This window comes from Hesperophylax consimilis, chromosome 4 (assembly GCF_061612785.1).
Source record: "Hesperophylax consimilis isolate HC1 chromosome 4, BYU_Hcon_1.0, whole genome shotgun sequence".
Lineage (NCBI taxonomy): Eukaryota > Metazoa > Arthropoda > Insecta > Trichoptera > Limnephilidae > Hesperophylax > Hesperophylax consimilis.
Genome location: NC_142839.1, coordinates 6628664 through 6649326, shown reverse-complemented (window position 1 = coordinate 6649326; position 20663 = coordinate 6628664). Strand labels below are relative to the sequence as shown.

The 20663-nt window shown below is 34.6% G+C and overlaps 1 protein-coding gene across 1 annotated transcript; it reads left to right on the top strand.

The window, feature by feature from the left end:
- Positions 1–170: 170 nt before the first annotated feature.
- Positions 171–19271, top strand: mEFG1 (mitochondrial translation elongation factor G 1). Its single transcript, XM_089651285.1, has 12 exons — positions 171–337; positions 3123–3275; positions 4110–4265; positions 6917–7080; positions 7668–7906; positions 8502–8878; positions 10062–10300; positions 12348–12509; positions 12829–12947; positions 14465–14677; positions 18039–18240; positions 18935–19271. Exons 1-12 carry the CDS (start codon positions 269–271, stop codon positions 19077–19079), a joined length of 2238 nt encoding a protein of 745 aa, XP_089507411.1. The 5' UTR covers positions 171–268; the 3' UTR covers positions 19080–19271.
- Positions 19272–20663: the final 1392 nt, after the last annotated feature.

Below are 20663 nucleotides of genomic sequence, written 5' to 3'. Positions count from 1 at the left end.
TGACAACGGATTTTTTCTGTTTAACTCTATAGGGGCTGCCATTGCACATATTATTTTTCCCGATAAATATTTTGTGTTTATTTGGAGTAGGCACTAGGCAGTATTTCTAAGACTTTTTCTATGTAGATTTCGCTTTCCATAGAAAAAATACTCTTATGTCTTATGTCACATTCAACTCTGAGTTTTTAACCTAAAATCCTTCAGATTTCAACGTTAGTTCTGCTTCGTCTGGAGTCATATCCTTTACCGAAAAAATACCAAATACAAAATGACTCTCTCATATATACTAAAAAGAAGTATACACAAAGCCTTATTATCAAATCCATTTAGGGGAAAGGTTAGTACCAATAATATATATTTATTCGTAGTAATATCTACCGAAGTTCTGTCGTTGATTTTAATATTCCATCGAAAAGTACACATTATTGAGTGAACATTCAACTAAAAATGATATTAATCTTGTCGAATTCCGCTGCACGCTTAATACGAAAAAAATTAGAAACTGCACTTGGTTTCAACATAATTACTACAAGAAATAAAAAAAATTATGTGGTCGGAGATGGTAAAAGATGCATTAAAGTTCTATTTTTTTCTCAATCAAGGTTTTTTATTGTTTAAATTATAACATTGTTACAGTAATAAACATAATATATGGCAAAAATAAAATACTGGGGAGGAATGCAGATTACGCCAAACTCTGGGAATTGAATAAAAATGCACTTTCTAGATGAGAAAAGTGTGTAGAAACTCATTAAAAAAAGAATTAAGGCGCGAAAGAATAAATTGAGGGAGATACAGCCTATCAAAGTTTAATAAAATTGCACTTCGCGATCTGATATTATGACCATATTCGGACAGTCCGCCGCCATATTTTGTCACTGTTGTGTTGGTAGCACATGAATATACTGGGTGTATATTATCACCGCGTAATGAAATTAACACTTTGCGGGCGGGCTTTTCGAAGTATTTTTTTAAAATATTATCGGTATTATTTTGGTTTTCGTTTGGATTGTAATTAATAGTATACATCATTATAATCGTAGTCGATGCAACCCCTCGCTATTTTCAACATCTTTTTTCGATAGTTGCACAAAGTACTGTTGGCTATGTGGTCTGTGGTGTTTTTTTCTCCATATTTAGTGTTTTGTTTGGTGCCGTCTACACATGCTGGGATTGTTTTTTCTCTTTCCGGACATTTTGAGAGGATGTGGGCAAATTGGAGAGCTGGTTTGATGTAGGCATCTTTTAGCCGCATGCATGAACATGCAGCAATGGAAACATTGAGGGTTGCAGTCCTCAATTTTTACTCGTTGGAACTGTATATTTAGTTTACCGAGTGCTAAAAGATTTTTTCGCATTTTGCCACTAGTTTCCATGATGTAGTTAGTGAAATGGCGCTGCTTTTCATTTATGTTTGTGTTCTTTATCTCTGCTATTAGTGTGATTTTGTTGTCTTCACTTTCCTTGTAAATATCTTCAATTCCTTCATTCTGTTTAATTATTCCGCAAACTATTTTGTCTTCAGTAAAATTGGATTTTAATCCTTTTATTATTATTTTTGGTCCCTTCTTTTGAATTTCATTTACCACCAATTCGTTATTTAGTTCTTTTATTTCATCAGTTAGGGTATTTGCATATTCCTTTTTAGGGCACGATATTATTATTTTTTCTTCTTTTGTTTTCCTCAAATCATTTATTCCTATCTTTATGTGGCTTAATTTTATTTCTTTTTTTATTATTTTTTCGATTTCTTCTGCTTTTGCATTATTTTTGGTGGATGATTCGATGATCGAGAATTTCTCTTCCTCTTGAGGAGTAACTTTGGTTGTCGATAATACCTGGGCATAGGATGGTGTCGTTGCGTTTTTCATCATTTTTTCAATATTTCCCACCAGTTGGTCGTTTTTTTCGATTATTTTGTTTTGAAGTTGAATTATTTGTTGTTGTAATGTTAACATTTTAGATTTTACTTTATTATCAAGATCAATAATAATTTTTTCGATGTTGGTTTTTGTTTTCGAGTCTTTGACTGTTTGTATTTTTTGAACTTCATTTTTCAGCGTGGTTAGTAATTTGTCTATCGTCATGAGAGTGTTACGGTGTCGCGCGTGTGCAAAGACAGTACCGCGACACGGGCTCCCGTTACGAGCATTATAAGTTATGTTTGAAGGTTATGAAATACGCACAATTTATTAAAATAACCCGGAGATTAAATCCTAAAAACCTATTTTGTACATATTTACTTAAACCCCCGACATAAATAGTTGTCTGCATTAGATATTTAAGTTGAAATCAAGTGTTGTTTTTTAAAGAGCCTTTGCATGCAGCGGAATTCGACAAGTTTACCAAAATTATATTACTTAACCTCTCAAACAAAGACTTTTATTTACTGTGTGTTCCTTTGAGAACTGTCAAAACGTGAAAATTTTTGTGTTATTTACGAGTTTTGCTAAAAGCTTCATAACTCACGTTTTGGGAAACGTAGCCTCATTCTAAAAAATGTTTTGGAAAAATTATGAAATCCACTATCGTATTGTGTTGTTATACGTAAATATTTGCATTTCTAAATATACATTTTATGAAAACGTCAAAAATATGTAAAAATCGCTGACCATTATTTCAAAGCCGTGAAAAATGTACTTTTTTCTGAGTATCATAAAGAAATAACACTTTATATATTGAAGAAATATAATTAAAAACTATTAGTCGCCTCAAAATATTAACCGTCTAAACTAAAATATTTTTAATAAATTATTTAGAAACGCAATAAATTATGAACGAACAAGATGACAGATCCAATCGGCTTAGATAATGCACCTCTACGTTCCATAGATATTCTTGAATACAGACGCGTAGCGTTATTCATTATCGATACTCTGTTTTTTAAATCATGGCAATCCGTATACTAGTGATGGAAATAAATCGATTTTTGTAAAATCTCACGCGTTTACGTGAAAAGACGTTCTAATGTCTTGACCGCTATTATCATATTTACGTCTTTTGACGTTCTAATGTTCTGAGTGGTTAAAAGCCTTAGATATTATATATTGGTTTAAAACATAAATTGATTTAAATTTGGTTACTTAAAATGAAATTTCGACTGTATTTAAAAAATTTTCTAGGATAATACGAGATGGTTATCTTCACTTTCGAAAGAACACAAGGAGCTGGAAAAAATTCGCAACATTGGGATTTCCGCTCACATAGACTCAGGAAAAACAACATTGACAGAAAGAATTCTCTTCTACACAGGACGCATTGAATCCATGCACGAGGTAGTATTATTTATTCATTGTTTTAATCCATGCGCAAGATGATATTATTTATTCATTGTTTTAATCCATGCCCGAGGTGATATTATTTATTCATTGTTTTAGTACATACATGAGGTGATATTATTCATCACTCTTGTTTTCTCATCATAATATACATGTATTTGCTCTTTTTAATATATTCTTTACTTGTACCATAATTATTATATTCTTTGTATGCCTGTGAACTGAACTGGTACTATGTTTTTTATAGAATATACTTGCTCCTGACGAGGTGAACTTTGTTCATGAAACATGTAGAGTTTATATATGTTAAAGTGATGTAAACAAAGTTATTTGTAATTTGTATAATTATAGAATGTTGTTCAGCCAAACCTTTGCTACAATTTTACTATGTCTTATTAGTTATGTTTTCATAATATTGTAAAATTTTTTATCTCCACTTACTTCTTAATAAGCACAAATTATTAATAACACTTTGTTTCAACTTATATACTACAAGAAACAATGATTTACATCGGGGAGATGGTAAAAGATGCATTAAAGTTCCATTTTTATTTCAATCAAAGTTAAAAATTTCCCATTGAAATGTGCTGCCACGTTTGAAGTTTCTGTTTCAATCTAAATATGCATAAATTATATACTTAACCCAAACCAAGAACCTCATAGAATAAGAATCTCCCCCAAATAGTATTCCAGGTGAAAAGCAGGAACAGCATACTAGTTGCATACTTTATAAGGCAAAATTATGGATTTCATAGGTAAGTGGCAAGTATACTGACCTGCAACCTATAATGGCTTTCTCATTGCATTGGCTGTGATTGGATGGTGTTCCAGGTGAAAGGCAAGGACAACGTGGGTGCCACGATGGACTCCATGGAGCTGGAACGGCAGCGAGGCATCACCATCCAGTCGGCGGCCACCTACACCATCTGGAAGGACCACAACATCAACATCATTGACACGCCAGGCCATGTGGACTTCACTGTTGAGGTGAACAAATAGCTATTTTAATAAATTATTAATGTTGTAATACTCCACAGCTGTTCCTTTAACACAGTTCTAAAATTCTAAGGAATTGATTTCAGAAAAATTTAAAGTTATTTATCAAAGGAGTTGTGGAGTTGAAACACCCTCTCTGAAAATTTCTGCTGGTTTTGGAACATTCGCAAAAAAAAAAATTATTTGAAATCATTGGAAGTAATTAAATATATATTTTTTTTTTCAATGTGAAACTGTCCTAACTGCTCCCAACCGTCTGGAACCAGTGAGACTATGACATCCCCGATTGGGGTATGTTGTGAGGCTGAAGGTAATGGGGAGGGGAGGAAAATAGAGAAGCGGAAGGTGGGGAAGTACCTGGATATTCAGATCTGGTCACCAAACATGGCCAAAGTCATTTCAAGCAACGTTTCATGCATGTTTTTTCACTAATATCAAAAGAATAATCTACCACTATTTAGTTATTTTTAGTATAAAATGTATATTAAATGTATACAGTTTATCGTGAATATCTCCAGACTCAAATATAAGTAGGCATATACTTATGTACTAGAAATAATAATAATAATAATAATGTTTGTTTAATTTAGCTGAACAGAGCGGTGAGTGCAATACATGGAGAAAACTTACTGATATGAAATACTGTTAATTTATTCAAAATCTGATCAAATTATTCGTTTTTCTGCTAAAAATGGGACTGCGGGCCTTTAATGAATGAATTGAAATAGTTTCTAACAAAATATCAGTCAAAAATAAATGTTTTATGCGGACGGCGGAACACGTCTTCGTACATATACTGCTATTGATACTGGCATAGTTATATTGTTGCATTATGTAATAATATCTATTTGGAAAAAAACATGTCTTCTCGATATATTCTGAATGACTAAAATTTAAACAGGAAGTTAGCATGAGGTCACAGGATCATTTCTCCATATGCCATATAAAAGTGTACATATAAATGAATGGCAGGTAATTTGAAACGCTCGAATCAGATGTTTTCGCTAGTTTAGTTGGATATCATACCAGCCTTTATTCCATGCAATGGCGAAAGTATTTTTTTTTACAAAAGTTTAACTGTAATAGTAATTAAAATGTCTCAATGCTGTATTGTAGCTTTATGTTCCCCGAGAACGTCTGAAAATAGGTTTCTATGTGAAGAATAGTTACATAAATATAAACCAATATAAAACTCTCAAATTTGCAATAAACATTTTGTTTTATCAGGCTATGTGATGCCCCTGAAATCTTTTGTAACCGCAAGTATAGTCTAATTTGAATTCAAAGCTTTTTTTGTGATATAAATTAGCACTATTTCAAAATTCAAGTTAACTTCACTTTTAATTGTGATATGAATAAACACTATTTCAAAATTCAAGTTAACCTCACTTTTAATTGTGATATAAACAAGCACTATTTCAAAATTTGAGTTAACTTCACTTTTAATTGTGATATGAAAAAGCACTATTTCAAAATTCAAGTTAACCTCACTTTTAATTGTGATATAAATAAGCACTTTTTCAAAACTTGAGCTAACATCACTTTTAATTGTGATATAAACAAGCACTATTTCAAAATTTGAGTTATCCTCACTTTTAATTGTGATACGAGTAAGCACCATTTCAAAATTTGAGTTAACCTCACTTTTAATTGTGATATGAATAAGCACTATTTCAAAATTCAAGTTAACCTCACTTTTAATTGTGATATAAACAAGCACTATTTCAAAATTTGAGTTAACTTCACTTTTAATTGTGATATGAAAAAGCACTATTTCAAAATTCAAGTTAACCTCACTTTTAATTGTGATATAAATAAGCACTATTTCAAAACTTGAGCTAACATCACTTTTAATTGTGATATAAACAAGCACTATTTCAAAATTTGAGTTAACTTCACTTTTAATTGTGATATGAAAAAGCACTATTTCAAAATTCAAGTTAACCTCACTTTTAATTGTGATATAAATAAGCACTATTTCAAAACTTGAGCTAACATCACTTTTAATTGTGATATAAACAAGCACTATTTCAAAATTCAAGTTAACCTCACTTTTAATTATGATATAAACAACCATTATTTCAAAATCTGAGTTAACCTCACTTTTAATTGTGATATGAATAAGCACTATTTCAAAAATTCAAGTTATCCTCACTTTTAATTGTGATATAAATAGGCACTATTTCAAAACTTGAGCTAACCTCACTTTTCAACATTTTAGCCAAGAAAATCGTTTTGCAAATTGTTATTTCCTATCGCAAGCCGCCAATCAGCAAAAATTATTTCTCATCTTATTCTGTTAAAAGTATGTGTAGATATGTAAGTATGTATCACGTAGCTGTCATAACATGCAAATGATATCCAACCACACCAGCGTAGTCTGATTCGAGCTTTCCAAATTACCAGCCATTACATGATTACATAATATGGGACAAATAAAATAAAATACTTATGAAGATTTACATGATAGCGGAATACAAACACTGTTTAACAGTATGATAATTGCTTTGAATGCCGAAACAGCTGTTACTGTAGCTGTGCTGTTAATCTATATAAACATGTAAATTTTTGTTTTAAACCCAAACCCGCCTCCCAAATTGATATAAATTTTTATATATTCTAAATGCTGTTTGTGCCACTAGGTGGAGCGAGCTCTGAGGGTTCTGGACGGTGCCATTCTGGTGCTGTGCGCAGTCGGAGGGGTGCAGAGCCAGACGCTTACGGTCAACCGCCAGATGAAGCGCTACAATGTGCCGTGTCTGGCCTTCATCAACAAACTGGACAGGATGGGGGCTGATCCCAAGAGGTACAACTAAATTATTCCTAATTCCATGCGGTAATACACCGCCAATTGAAAATACTAATTTCTGTTGTGCTGTCGGTAACTTCGGTTCAATGATATTTAGAACTTTTGTGATTGTTTGGAGTATCCAGACAAGCGATAAAGTTCCTACCTGTAATTTAATATTTTTAACAGAAAATTATTTTATTTTCCATTTTAAAAATTGGAACTGATTTGTTGGGAATTCAGACTATCCCCATTTATGTATTATTATTTGAGACTCTAAGTGAAATTGTTTCCACTTTTTTACCTCCAATTAGTCCAGTTTGACCTCCAACATTCTAAGGCCGAATGACCGAAGTTTAATAGTGAAGCAGCTTTGGGACTAGTATTCCATATTCCTATTGATATTGTCAACTCCCTTTTTCCTCTCTTTCCTTCGAAGTCTTACTACTACCCTTACTATTACATACATTGTCCAATACATACTCTTCTGTTATTCTGACTCTTGAAATGGCCTGACTCAAGTATTTGATTAGTTTGATCGTGCCATGACTTCCTCGGGTGTTCCGGTCTTTTTTGTATTAACTAGTTACAAATCAACTTGGCAGGGTGATATCGCAGTTGAAGGCGAAGTTACAGCACAACGCATGCTTCCTGCAACTGCCCATCGGCTTGGCGAAGGAGTGCCGTGGGCTAGTGGACCTGGTGGCCAACGAGGCGCTCTTCTTCGAGGGGGACTATGGGGAGATCATCACCAAAGGGGAGATCCCCAATGAGATGAAGGCCGAGAGCGCGCGCTACCGCCAGGAGCTCATTGAGCAACTGTCCAACGTTGACGATAAATTCGGTAAGCTGAACGCTCGAGTATTAGATGCTTTCTGTATCGCCGTGGTGAAAGATCGCCATTCAGAATTGAAATGTTGCTTGAATTGGCTTTAGTCGTACTTAATGACTATATCTGAATAGCCGGGAACTTCCCAACCGTCCTCTTACCCATATTCTACCTAAAGCCATTTCAAGCAAAATTTCTGAATGGTTGTCTTCCATCGGGGTGATACTTTCACAAAGCGATCTTCCACTCTCGAATGTACGGAAAATATACCATATACATATAAGTTATTTTAAATGTATAAATTATTGCAAAATGACACAAGTTAATTGAATAAAATTTATTTGTGCATGCCGAGGTTAGAACTCGCCACCTCTTGATTCAAGGAAGCCATTATTTGTAAAATTCATCAAAATTCTTAGGTATATTTACTAAAAACAAATTACATAGTTAAATTGCTTTATTTATTTTGAAAATAGTTTCAGTGTTGTTCACCACTGGAGATTAAAATGGATTCATTTAGAAATTTTTAGTTATTTTAGAAATAGATTTTTAATATCACTACTGTATCACTGATGTTCTGATAAATTAAAAATGGTATTAAACTCAACAGGAGAAATCTTCCTCGATGACAAACCTATAACCACAGCTGACCTGAAGGCTGCTATAAGGCGCTCATGCCTGAAGCGCCTCTTCACCCCGGTGCTGGTGGGAACAGCTCTAAAAAACAAGGGAGTGCAGCCCTTGCTGGACTCGGTCCTGGACTACTTGCCCCACCCCGGCGAGGTTGTGAACGAAGCCATCCAGGGGGAGAAGAAGGGAGAGGCCGAGACTATATACCTCAACTCGCAGAGAAACGGCGAGCATCCGTTTGTGTCGCTTGCGTTCAAGCTGGAACTCGGCAGCTATGGACAACTCACTTACATGCGGTGTTACCAAGGAATGCTCAAGAAGGGAGAATATATTTACAATGTCAGAACTGGGAAAAAAGTAAGTCTTATTATTAGTACATATTTTGATGTGTTCATAATATGTTATATAGTATGCTACGTATACATCTGCGAGCCGAACTAAACCTCAACTTATGGCAAAGAAACGAAGCAACCGCAAATGGCGCGAAACGCCGCTTGCAGTTGATTCGTTCCTTTCCCGTAATTCGTGGTACGGTTCACAAATGTATACGTACCCTTATACCGACTATACTGATTTAGACTTCACGAATATGCTCTCACAATGTGGTTTTAGAATATGGCGATCGATCGCCAAGTAAATTTTCTTTTTGGAAGTTAGTAATAATTAATCTGGTGGGTAGATTATAAACTGTTATTATTCGTGCTACAATATAAATTACAATCTCGGAAGGAAATGTGGTAAAGACGTGGAACTCAGCAGTCATATGCTTTTATCGCATTTTCTCTATCGTGTTGACTCATTCGTACTTGGTTGTCTCTTTCATATAACGGGTTTTCCAATAAGAAGTGTTATTTTGATATTCAATGAAAAATGCCATTTTTTAATATAAATGATCGAATGTTTATTTCATTATAAAGAGGAAGGTATGCCGTTAATAGTGAAAAATAACATCATTCAAATGACCACCACGACCACGCCTACAGGACCATATCCTTTTCATGAAATTTTCCATAACCAAATCGCAAAGTGGCTGCCTTATGTCCTCGATAGCCTCACGAATTCCATCTTTGAGGTCTTGAATCGACGCTGGGCTGTTGGCGTAGACCTTCTCTTTCACGTGGCCCCAAAGGAAGAAGTCGCAAGGTGTTAAATCACAAGATCTCGGTGGCCAATTGTGATCACCTCTACGAGAGATAACACGGTCCGGAAACTTTTCCAAATCATTTTATGGCCGGAATTAAATACACATAACACCTCTTATTGGAAAACCCTATATTTAGACACACATTCCCTTACAGTACCGCGCACTGGTAAAATGCCACCATAAAGAAACAAAGAAAAAAGATTTAAATTTTATTTATTAAATAAATAAATTAACTCAGGAGATGAGCAAATTTTTCATTCATTTAAGTTAACTAGCATGTTGAGTTTTATACTGTTCTGGATTAGTGTGGTTTTATTTATAATTAGATACAGTACAGGGCACATTGATTTAAATGACTCAAAACAGTTTCTAAATTGATTCGGCTTTGAATTTCAGGTGAGGATATCACGATTGGTACGCCTGCACTCCAACAACATGGAGGAGGTGAACGAGGTCCTGGCCGGTGATATCTTTGCTCTGTTTGGGGTGGAGTGCGCCAGCGGAGACACCTTTGTGACCAACCCCAAGATGCAGCTGTCCATGGAGTCCATCTACGTGCCTGATCCCGTTGTGTCCATGTCCATCAAGCCGGTCAACACCAAGCACAGGGACAACTTGTCTAAGGCGGTGGCCAGGTTAGTAAACTTAATTATGTACATACATTAGAACAAAACAATACAAGGAAACCTTGATATTCCAAAGACCTCTGTGGTATTCCGTTGGAGATTCACCAAGGAAAATGTTTTGTACAACTCCATGGTGTTAAATTGGTGATTAATCATCAAAACCTTGATATTCCTAAGAACTCGAAGATTCACCAAGGAAAATGTTTTGTAGAACTCCATGGTGTTAAATTGGTGATTAATCATCAAAACCTTGATATTCCTAAGAACTCGAAGATTCTCCAAGGAAAATGTTTTGTAGAACTCCATGGTGTTAAATTGGTGATTAATCATCAAAACCTTGATATTCCTAAGAACTCGAAGATTCTCCAAGGAAAATGTTTTGTAGAACTCCATGGTGTTAAATTGGTGATTAATCATCAAAACCTTGATATTCCTAAGAACTCGAAGATTCACCAAGGAAAATGTTTTGTAGAACTCCATGGTGTTAAATTGGTGATTAATCATCAAAACCTTGATATTCCTAAGAACTCGAAGATTCTCCAAGGAAAATGTTTTGTAGAACTCCATGGTGTTAAATTGGTGATTAATCATCAAAACCTTGATATTCCTAAGAACTCGAAGATTCTCCAAGGAAAATGTTTTGTAGAACTCCATGGTGTTAAATTGGTGATTAATCATCAAAACCTTGATATTCCTAAGAACTCGAAGATTCACCAAGGAAAATGTTTTGTAGAACTCCATGGTGTTAAATTGGTGATTAATCATCAAAACCTTGATATTCCTAAGAACTCGAAGATTCTCCAAGGAAAATGTTTTGTAGAACTCCATGGTGTTAAATTGGTGATTAATCATCAAAACCTTGATATTCCTAAGAACTCGAAGATTCACCAAGGAAAATGTTTTGTAGAACTCCATGGTGTTAAATTGGTGATTAATCATCAAAACCTTGATATTCCTAAGAACTCGAAGATTCTCCAAGGAAAATGTTTTGTAGAACTCCATGGTGTTAAATTGGTGATTAATCATCAAAACCTTGATATTCCTAAGAACTCGAAAATTCACCAAGGAAAATGTTTTGTAGAACTCCATGGTGTTAAATTGGTGATTAATCATCAAAACCTTGATATTCCTAAGAACTCGAAGATTCTCCAAGGAAAATGTTTTGTAGAACTCCATGGTGTTAAATTGGTGATTAATCATCAAAACCTTGATATTCCTAAGAACTCAGAGATTCACAAAGAAAATGTGAACATTTCGTAGAAATCTGTGTTATTTTGTTAGAGGTTCACCAAAGAAATATTGATACATATTCTGTAGTACTACATGGTATTCCGTTGCCGATTCATCAATGAAAACTTAATACATATTCCGAAGAAGTCCTTGGTTCGTTGGGGATACATCAACAAAATCTTGATATATTCTGAAGAACTCCATGATATTCCTTTGAAGATTCATCAACGAAAACTTGACATATTCTGAAGGGTGACGGGATAAATCATCAAAATGATAATTCATCACATCTTTAAAAAGTTTATGTATAAAGTTATGGAAAGTGATGAAACAAAAACTTTATTAACTGGGTTAAGTAGGTTAGGTTAGGTTAGGTTTAAATTTTATTTTTTCTCATCGTTTTTAATGATTTTATATCACTTTTTAAAGGTGTGTTGAATAGTCACTGTGTTGAGTTATCATGGAACCATTCTGAAGAACTCTATCATATTCCTTTGAAGATTCATCAATGAAAACTTGATACATATTCCAAAGCGCTCTATTGTATTCCGTCGGAGATTCATCAACGAAAACTTGATACATATTCCGAAGCGCTCTATTGTATTCCGTCGGAGATTCATCAACGAAAACTTGATATTCCGAAGGACTCCACGATAATCTGTTATTAAATCCACGGTAATTTTGAAGAACCCCATGGTAATCTGTTAAATATTCACCAATATACATATGTATATTTGATGATTCAATAACGAAGTTCCAACCTTTATGTATTTGAAGATTCACTGAGGAAGCTCTGACCGTCAGTTGTAGTTTTGTATGTTTTCAGATTCACCAAGGAAGACCCGACCTTCAGGTTCCAGTATGACAACGACAACAAGGAGACCATCGTGTCTGGGATGGGAGAGCTGCACCTGGAGATCTATGCCCAGCGGATGGAGAGGGAGTACAACTGCCCCATCATCCTGGGCAAACCCAAGGTGGCCTACAGGTAATGCATTCCTTCTTCACTGTATACATGCGTACAGCCTGCCCATATCTGTCCCTGCAGAATATTTTCCTGGCCAAATCTGTTTGTTGATGGAACATTTTGTCCCGTCCATATTTGTCCATTGCTGATTTTTTCACTAAGCGTAACTTTATTTTAAAAAGGGAGTAAGTCACTCACCACGATTTTAACTCAGTCTGTCTACCCACTTCTACTATTGAGTACGATTCTTGAGTATGATTCTATTTCTTCCACTATTGAGTTTATTAATCTGATCCAATTTTTTTGTAATTTGACAATTTCAAAATTTATTTTTTTTCAGAGAGTCGCTTTTGAAGCCTTGCGAATTTAACTATCAACACAAGAAGCAATCTGGAGGAGCGGGTCAATACGCCAAGGTCATTGGGGTTCTGGAGCCCCTCCCCATGCACCTAAACACAGGTACATACACATCCACGTCTTATAACATACACAGAATTTGTATTCTTGTTGAAATAAAACATAGTTTTGGAGAATTGATATAGATCGATACTGTGACTTTCCCAAACTAATTTGGTCGCTTATCAAAAATAATTTCAAAAATCTAAATGTATATAATATAAGTGGATGTTTACATCATAAAAAAATAGGTTTAACAAATTTGCTGACCATCTTGGCTGCAAATAATGCATTTACATACGTAATTTTGATTTAATTGTCTATTACTATCCTTGTGGCTTCCTGTGATTTTTCAACTGGATCTAGGCCAACGAGTCCATAAATAATTTTTTTAAATTACATAAAATTGCATTGGTTTGGTTGTTTTCATTAATTGGGTTGGTTTCATTAATTTAACAGGTTTGATTTTTTAACCTCTTGTTTGCCAGCGTATCCTAAAGAATGCTATTTAAAAATCATTACTCTGAATATAACAAGCTATTCTGGGGAAACTACTTATGGTAGATTACACGGTATCCGGGAGTAAAGTGCTATAACTTCGGGAGGTGATTCTACATTTTTATTTTATTTATCTTCCCATACAATTTCTTTTTCCATAGACGAATATGTATTTATTTTCTCTAAAAACTTTTTACCTAAAAACTACCTTAAAATGTTGGAATTTCGAGTTATTTATCTTTTTTACTTGTACTATCATGTAGAATCATCCCCCAAAGTTAGTGCACTTTACCCCCGGACAACCTGTATATAATCTTTTTTTAAATATATGCATTGTCTGGTACAATTCACAAAAACATAATTTTGCAAAAAAAAACAAGCACGCTGCGAAAATGTAGCGTCGGACATCAAGAATTTTAAATGTTTTGATCAATTAAATTTAAAAAAGATCATTCAATCTCGAATATGTATCACAAAAACGCTTATTGATATGTTTAACCCTTAAATGCATGATTTATTAATTTTTCTGGAAAAAAAAATATTTTGTAGATATTTACATGCATATGCAAGGAAATATAAAGAATTTTATTTTTTTGTAATTTTTTAATGATATTTGATTCAAAAAAAATTGTTGCAGGTTTACAACACCATGTATTTAATAAAAATTAATATGAACAATTTACGTATGAAAAAAAAATAAAAAACCTAAAAAAATTTCTCAAAACTAATAAGTGTACCGGAAAAATACGAGTTATTACATATAAGTATTGTATTATTGTATCTACTTAGCTAAGAAAATCAAAATAATAACAGCAAAACAAAACTGTAATTCTAACCTCCAACCAATTTTTGAGAATCTTCACTTTGTTAAAGAAAAAGTGACATTTGACAAAAAATTTTGAAAAAAATGGTGATGCCACTCGATAAAATATATTACCGTGAACTTGATAATTCTAAAACGGCATGTATTAAGTATACACCAAAGAGTTAAAGGTGGTTTGAACGGTATGTTGCAGTTTTGCAACAGTATGCATTTAAGGGTTAAAACTGAACAATGTATTAACGGATTGTTTATATTTTAGTTGTGGAGTTCCGTGACGAGACCATGGGTACCAACGTACCCAAACCCTTTGTGCCGGGAGTGGAGAAGGGATTCCTGGCCATGTGTGAGAAGGGGCTGCTGTCCGGCCACAAGCTGGCGGGCATCTGCTTCCGGCTGCAGGACGGCGCCCACCACATCGTGGACTCCAGCGAGCACGCCTTCTACCAGGCGGCACAGGGGGCCGTCAAGGATGGTAATGCATTTCAGAGTGAAGAGGTTAATTTCAAGGTTTTTGCCGTCGAGGATCATTGCATTACTCTAGGCTGACGTCAGTACCGTGATAGAAAGCTGAAATTACGCCTTATGTAGTAAAAATCCTCCATCCCACTATTGCCAATGACGAGTGTTCACTCAGAGACTCCTCTACTGTGTCATAGAATTTAGTCTTATATCCATCTCCCTCTGTTGAACTCGACCGTTAACGTTAATAAACAACAAATCTTAACGTTTTAATACTATAGACATTGGCTTCTTGAGTTCGATGTATTCGGTTCAGCTCTCTATAAACGTAGCAATGATGCATGTGCGCTGATACTTGTTTATTGACCTCCTCATACATAATAGTTACTTCAAAATTAGTCTGGTGAATTTGGTTATTTTTATGTATATACCTTTAACTCAGCAATGACAAGACAGAACAGTGTCACAACAAAACTATGACAGAATAGAACAGTGATAAAACAGAAGAAGTTAGGTTAACTTTGTTGTTTGTTCCTTTTTTAACCTTTTCACCGCGATCAAATATACCGAAAATTACACTCGTACGCGGTACTCACTTTGAAAATCAAAACCTACCACTTGAAACAGCTATAAATCTCTTATTTCTAGACAGATTTATGATTTGCTTATCTTAAAAGCTTTATTAATGCTCTTGAAGTTTGTTGAAACACATAAATAAACAATAAACCGCAAGATACAGATATAATATTATAAACAGTGACCCATCACAAGAAATCAACAAGAACTGTCGCCATCGCATGCACACTGCTATATTGTTTATAGTATTTACTTACCCGGTCTGATGGGATTTGGACCACTGCGCCGATATCATCAAAACACAATTATTTTTATTATTATATCTACTAACAAATAAAGTTTTAATAAAAAGTTAACACGAGGAGAAATATTTATAAGTTTTGTTTTTCATGGTAGTTTCTAAAACATGGCCACACACACAATGTCACATCACACTCTGGGCATTTATACTGGGACATTTTCCTTTTTTTAGAAATGGCGCACACTCGGCAGGCTCGGTGAAGTTTTTGAGAATTATTTCCCTTTATTGGGTGGGGCATATGTTTTGCTAATGCCTTAGCAGTTAGTCTCAGAGGTAAATCGTGTGAAGAGCGAGAATGAGGCTCAGATCGGGAAGTTTCATGATATTTTTGCAACAATTGTCGTATTACGGCTAATTGGAAATCTGCTAAACTAACATTTTTATTTGTAATTGATTTAAAAGATATATGAGAGTTCAATAAATACAGATCAATAATATGGAAGGCCACTTTTTTATACCACTTAATTGTTTTTCGCAGGCAATTAATACTACTTAACATCAAGTCCACTTTGTCAACAGAACCCATACACTTATTATAGTCTAGAACGCACTTGGGTTTCATAATTGGTTGACGAGTTTTCCAATCAACTTTTCCCGTCATGTCCATGGAGTCGTCATGTAAGGTTGTTAGCATGTGAACTTCTCTTTTATCGCACCACTTTAAAGCCAACAGAGGTCCACGATGTTGTGCTTTCATTTCACCCTTTTTAAGTTTATTAAATTTTGCCATGCCTTTTCGTGTCTTCCGCACCGTACCACATGCATTGGTTTTGTTAGTATGGAGAAAATCATATAGTTGAGGGCTACTGTACCAATTATCAATAAAAAGATTATGTCCTTTATTTAAATAATCTTGAAGTAGTGTCGTTACTACAGCCCCCGAAACTCCGAGACATTCAGAGTCAGTTATGTCAGTCCCTTCGCCACAATAAATAATGAAGTCTAATATAAAACCCATCTTCACGTCACACAATACAAACATTTTAATTCCAAACCGGTGACGTTTGGATGGTATATATTGTTTGAAAATTAAACGCCCTTTGAAAACAATTATGCTCTCATCGATGCATAAATTTTCATAAGGTATCAAAGTTTTTTTGAACATTTTTCGGGTATGGTCAGTTAGGATTTTAATTTTGTAAAGTCGGTCACCAGGAATTTGTGTGTCGGGGTTTGAGAAGTGTAACATTCGCAATATAATTTCGTAACGATCCCTAGACATGGTTTTTCCGAAAATTGTACTAGCGAGCAATGGGTCAGTGGACCAGTGTTCTTCGATAGTAAGATGTCGGTTTCTCGTCATTAACATTAACAGTGCAAAAAAAATGTACATTTCTTCGACAGATGTGTCAACCCATTTACGAAGTCTGGATTTTTGGGAAGGTTCTTGTTTTGATATGGTGGCTATGTAATATCGATTAGTTTCGATCACCATTTTTGTCACTATTTCTTTGTTCAAGAAGTATTCAAAAAAGTCAATTTCCGATGAATTACCAGAAAATAAAGTGGACGGATCAAAACCTGACACAAAATCATCAAATTCATGAACTATTGGAATAAATGGACCAGAGGTCCAAGAAGAAAAGCAGTCTGCATTTACGGTATAGTCTAAGTTAGGTGTACGAGAGTCATGATCTTGGCTTGTCCCGGGGGCGTTTATTTCGTTGTCACTAACTTCTTCAGTAATTGGTATATCTTGATCATCTTCACTTATTTCTAAATCAGAGTCTATGTCTAAAAATGTTTCATAAATTTCGTCTTCCGTAAGACTGGGGTTTGCCATTTTTAAGGGAGTTCAATTTTGATATATAAACGGTAAGCCTATAAATATAGACAGATATATTACTATTTAGGTTGTCCACAAAATTTAGAAATAAAATCACAAAATAAAGTCAATCAAAAAGTCTTGAGTAAAATAACTATTTTTAAAACACGTCACGTCACAAGTTCACAAACAAACGAAAGTCAATCAAAAAGTCTTGAGTAAAATAACTATTTTTAAAACACGTCACGTCACTTAAGTTCACAAACAAACTAATGTATCACAGAAAAATAAATTACTTAAAAAGATTCGCAAAATAGAAATCGGTCAATATTTTACATCGACGCATAAGTCCATCAAAGCAGATTAGATCACCTAAGAAATACTATGGATGACACAACGATTCAGCGGCGCGACATTCAAATGACTGAATGAAGATTTAACGAATCATCGCTTTCACAATGTTTTATGTAAACAATTTATTATATTTTAACCAGCAAACGCCAGATGTCAGTAAGAAAAAGGATTGAACTATTTTTTGGTTCAGTTATCTGCTAAATTCGTCCCGTATTTACGTAGTATCAAGCCGCTAAAGTGAAACGCATGATATGATGCGCGTAGCGTGGGGGGCACGAATTATTTTCGCATGAATTGATGCGCGTAGCGGCGAAAAAGTTAAACAGTTCTGTTTTGTCACTGTACTATATGAATGAGACGTGTCTGTGTTTGTTGCAGTGTTTGCCCTCGGCCAGTGGCAGATTCTGGAGCCTGTGATGAGCGTGGAGGTGACCACGCCTGAGGAGTTTCAGGGCACAGTGCTGGGGCTGCTGAGCCGACGCAAGGGCCTCATGACCGGCACAGATGGCTACGAGGGCTGGGTCACCCTGTACTGCGAGGTGCCGCTCAACGACATGTTTGGCTTCTCGGGAGAGTTGAGGTAATAAGTATACCTATTTTAATCTCTATTCCGTATCCCGTATTTGCATTTGATTCTCTTGACAGAAATAGAGATGGTAAGGTTTACCTAGTATCCGAATCAGATCAATTGGTATTCCGATAAACCTTACCGCCACAGCCCGTTTCTCAAAGTAATGTAATCCGTATCAGTCTTTGGTGACTGGAACCATTTCAGATTAACAATTAACCATCAAAAACGCGACTCGAGATGCCCGATCTAACCTAACCTAACCTAACCTAGCATAACTGGAAGATCGGGTACATTCAAAAGGTCTACCATACCTACAACCTATCTACGTCAAACGAAAGTATCCGGGTACAAGTAAACCGGGTAATTTAGACTTCCACCAACACGCTGGTCAGCAGCGGCATTTCTATCTATCTATGGAATTTTTTCTATGTATAAATATAAAGATCTGTTACTTTCGGCCACATCATCACATCGCCAGTGGGTCGTGATCAACCCGGGTCGTGAAAATGATCGATCGACCCAGCTCTACTCTGAATAGCGGGCATGTCTTTGTGCCCGATGTAAGGTAATTTTTATTTTCGGCGAAATTGTTAAAACAATTTCACACATCGAATCAAAATCATACTTCTCGAGATTATCTGTTTAGTGAAAAATTTTGTTGAAATAGATTATTTGTTTACTCATTGGTAAATGATTATTTTAGATCTAATACCCAGGGCAAAGGAGAGTTCAGCATGGAATACAGTCGCTACTCTCCCTGTTCCTCCGAACTCCAGGAGAAGCTCATCCGACTGTATCAGGAGGAACAGGGCATCGTCGAGGTTGAAAAGAAAAAGAAAAAGAATTGAACGTCCCAAAGTGTAGAACAATTTCTATTGTGATTTGTAATAAATATGTATAGTGTTAAATTTAATGTAAATTATTTATATTTTAAGTGATATTTATTAAGCTCATGTGAGCTGTATGATAAATAATGTCAATGATATTGTTACTTGAATGACTCGAATAATAACAATTGATATTTTTGATATCTAAATTAATTTTGTTATTTATTTTTGAGATTCGTACAACAGACACGGTGTCCGGAAACTAGTGGTACAAGTGAACCATAGAGAACCCAAAAAACTTTTCAATCTTTTCTCTTTTCAATTGTTTTTAAGAAACTAAAAATGCGGTTAAAAATCTTTAGAGTCTGTTCTATGTTCCAATGCATTTTAAGAGACACTAAGCAGTTGATAATAACCCCCCTAATGACCGATTTTTTTTTCAAATTAATCCTAAAAATTGCAACTTTAGAATCGATTTACACGAAAACAAAAGCTCAAATGCAAAAAGTTATACATACATACTACAAAATACACTTCAATTGTGAAGTACACATTTAGATTTACCAGTTTTCTGCTTGTATCACTAGTTTATGGACAAGTTGTATAACTCCAAATTACTATTACTTATTTATTTTATACTTAAAATAAAGTCCCTATCCTCATCTGTCGTCTGTTTGTGTGCTTAGTTCTTCTAAACTACGCAACGGATTTCGATAGGGTTCTGACTATCATTTAGAGAATTTCTTCCAGAGGGTTTACATATATGATACATGCGGTTCCATGATAACTCAACACAGTGACAATTCAACACACCTTTAAAAAGTGATATAATGTCATTAGAAACGACGAAAAAAAATTAATTTAAACCCAACCTAACCTAACCTACTTGATCCAGTTAATAAAGTTTTTGTTTCATCACTTTCCATGACTTTATATAACTTTTTAAAGATGTGATGAATTATCATTTTGATGATTTATCCGGTCACGGATACATGCATATTGCATTTATAAAAAGTAGAGGAAAATCGATGTTTTATAATCTAGACGCACAAGAATATAACGCTGGCCAAACCTCGTGAGATTTATCAAAATAATGTACTACAGAATTGTATATCTTAAAAAAGCCTCCAAAAGTCCGCGATGGTTTTTATAATGCCAAGTAACTTTGGCATTATAAAATCAAAAATAAATAGATCTATGGAATAAAATATGCTTTTAACACATTTTCTGTAATGAAAATTACATATGGATTGGCTCTAAACCGGTTATAATCAACTGCATAGATAAGTATGTCGATCTTTAAATTGAATTTGGTGTAGGAAGTGAAGTGAGATAATTGATTGGTACTACTAGACTCACAAGTTCACAGTGATTTGGATCAATCGGTGTTAAATATTTATTTAAATAAATTAAATTAACTATACGAACAAATTATTTGGCATCATCCAAGTTGTGTATTTTTGAACTAAAAAAGTGTAATTTTTATTATTCTGGAGGATGAAGTTTAAAATTATTAAAACATGGACATTTTCTTTGTATTTATTACATAATTATTTAGTCATTTTCAAAGTATTTGCGTACGAACTGAGACGTTTGGAGTGTCAT

What these genes read in the sequence shown, in the direction of transcription:
- mEFG1 (XM_089651285.1), top strand. Translation starts at nt 269, where the DNA reads ATGACTCTCTCATATATACTAAAAAGAAGTATACACAAAGCCTTATTA. An exon ending in CAAATCCATTTAGGGGAAAG is followed by an intron (nt 338 to 3,122) that starts GTTAGTACCAAT and finishes AAAATTTTCTAG; the next exon opens with GATAATACGAGATGGTTATC. An exon ending in GGCTTCTCGGGAGAGTTGAG is followed by an intron (nt 18,241 to 18,934) that starts GTAATAAGTATA and finishes TGATTATTTTAG; the next exon opens with ATCTAATACCCAGGGCAAAG.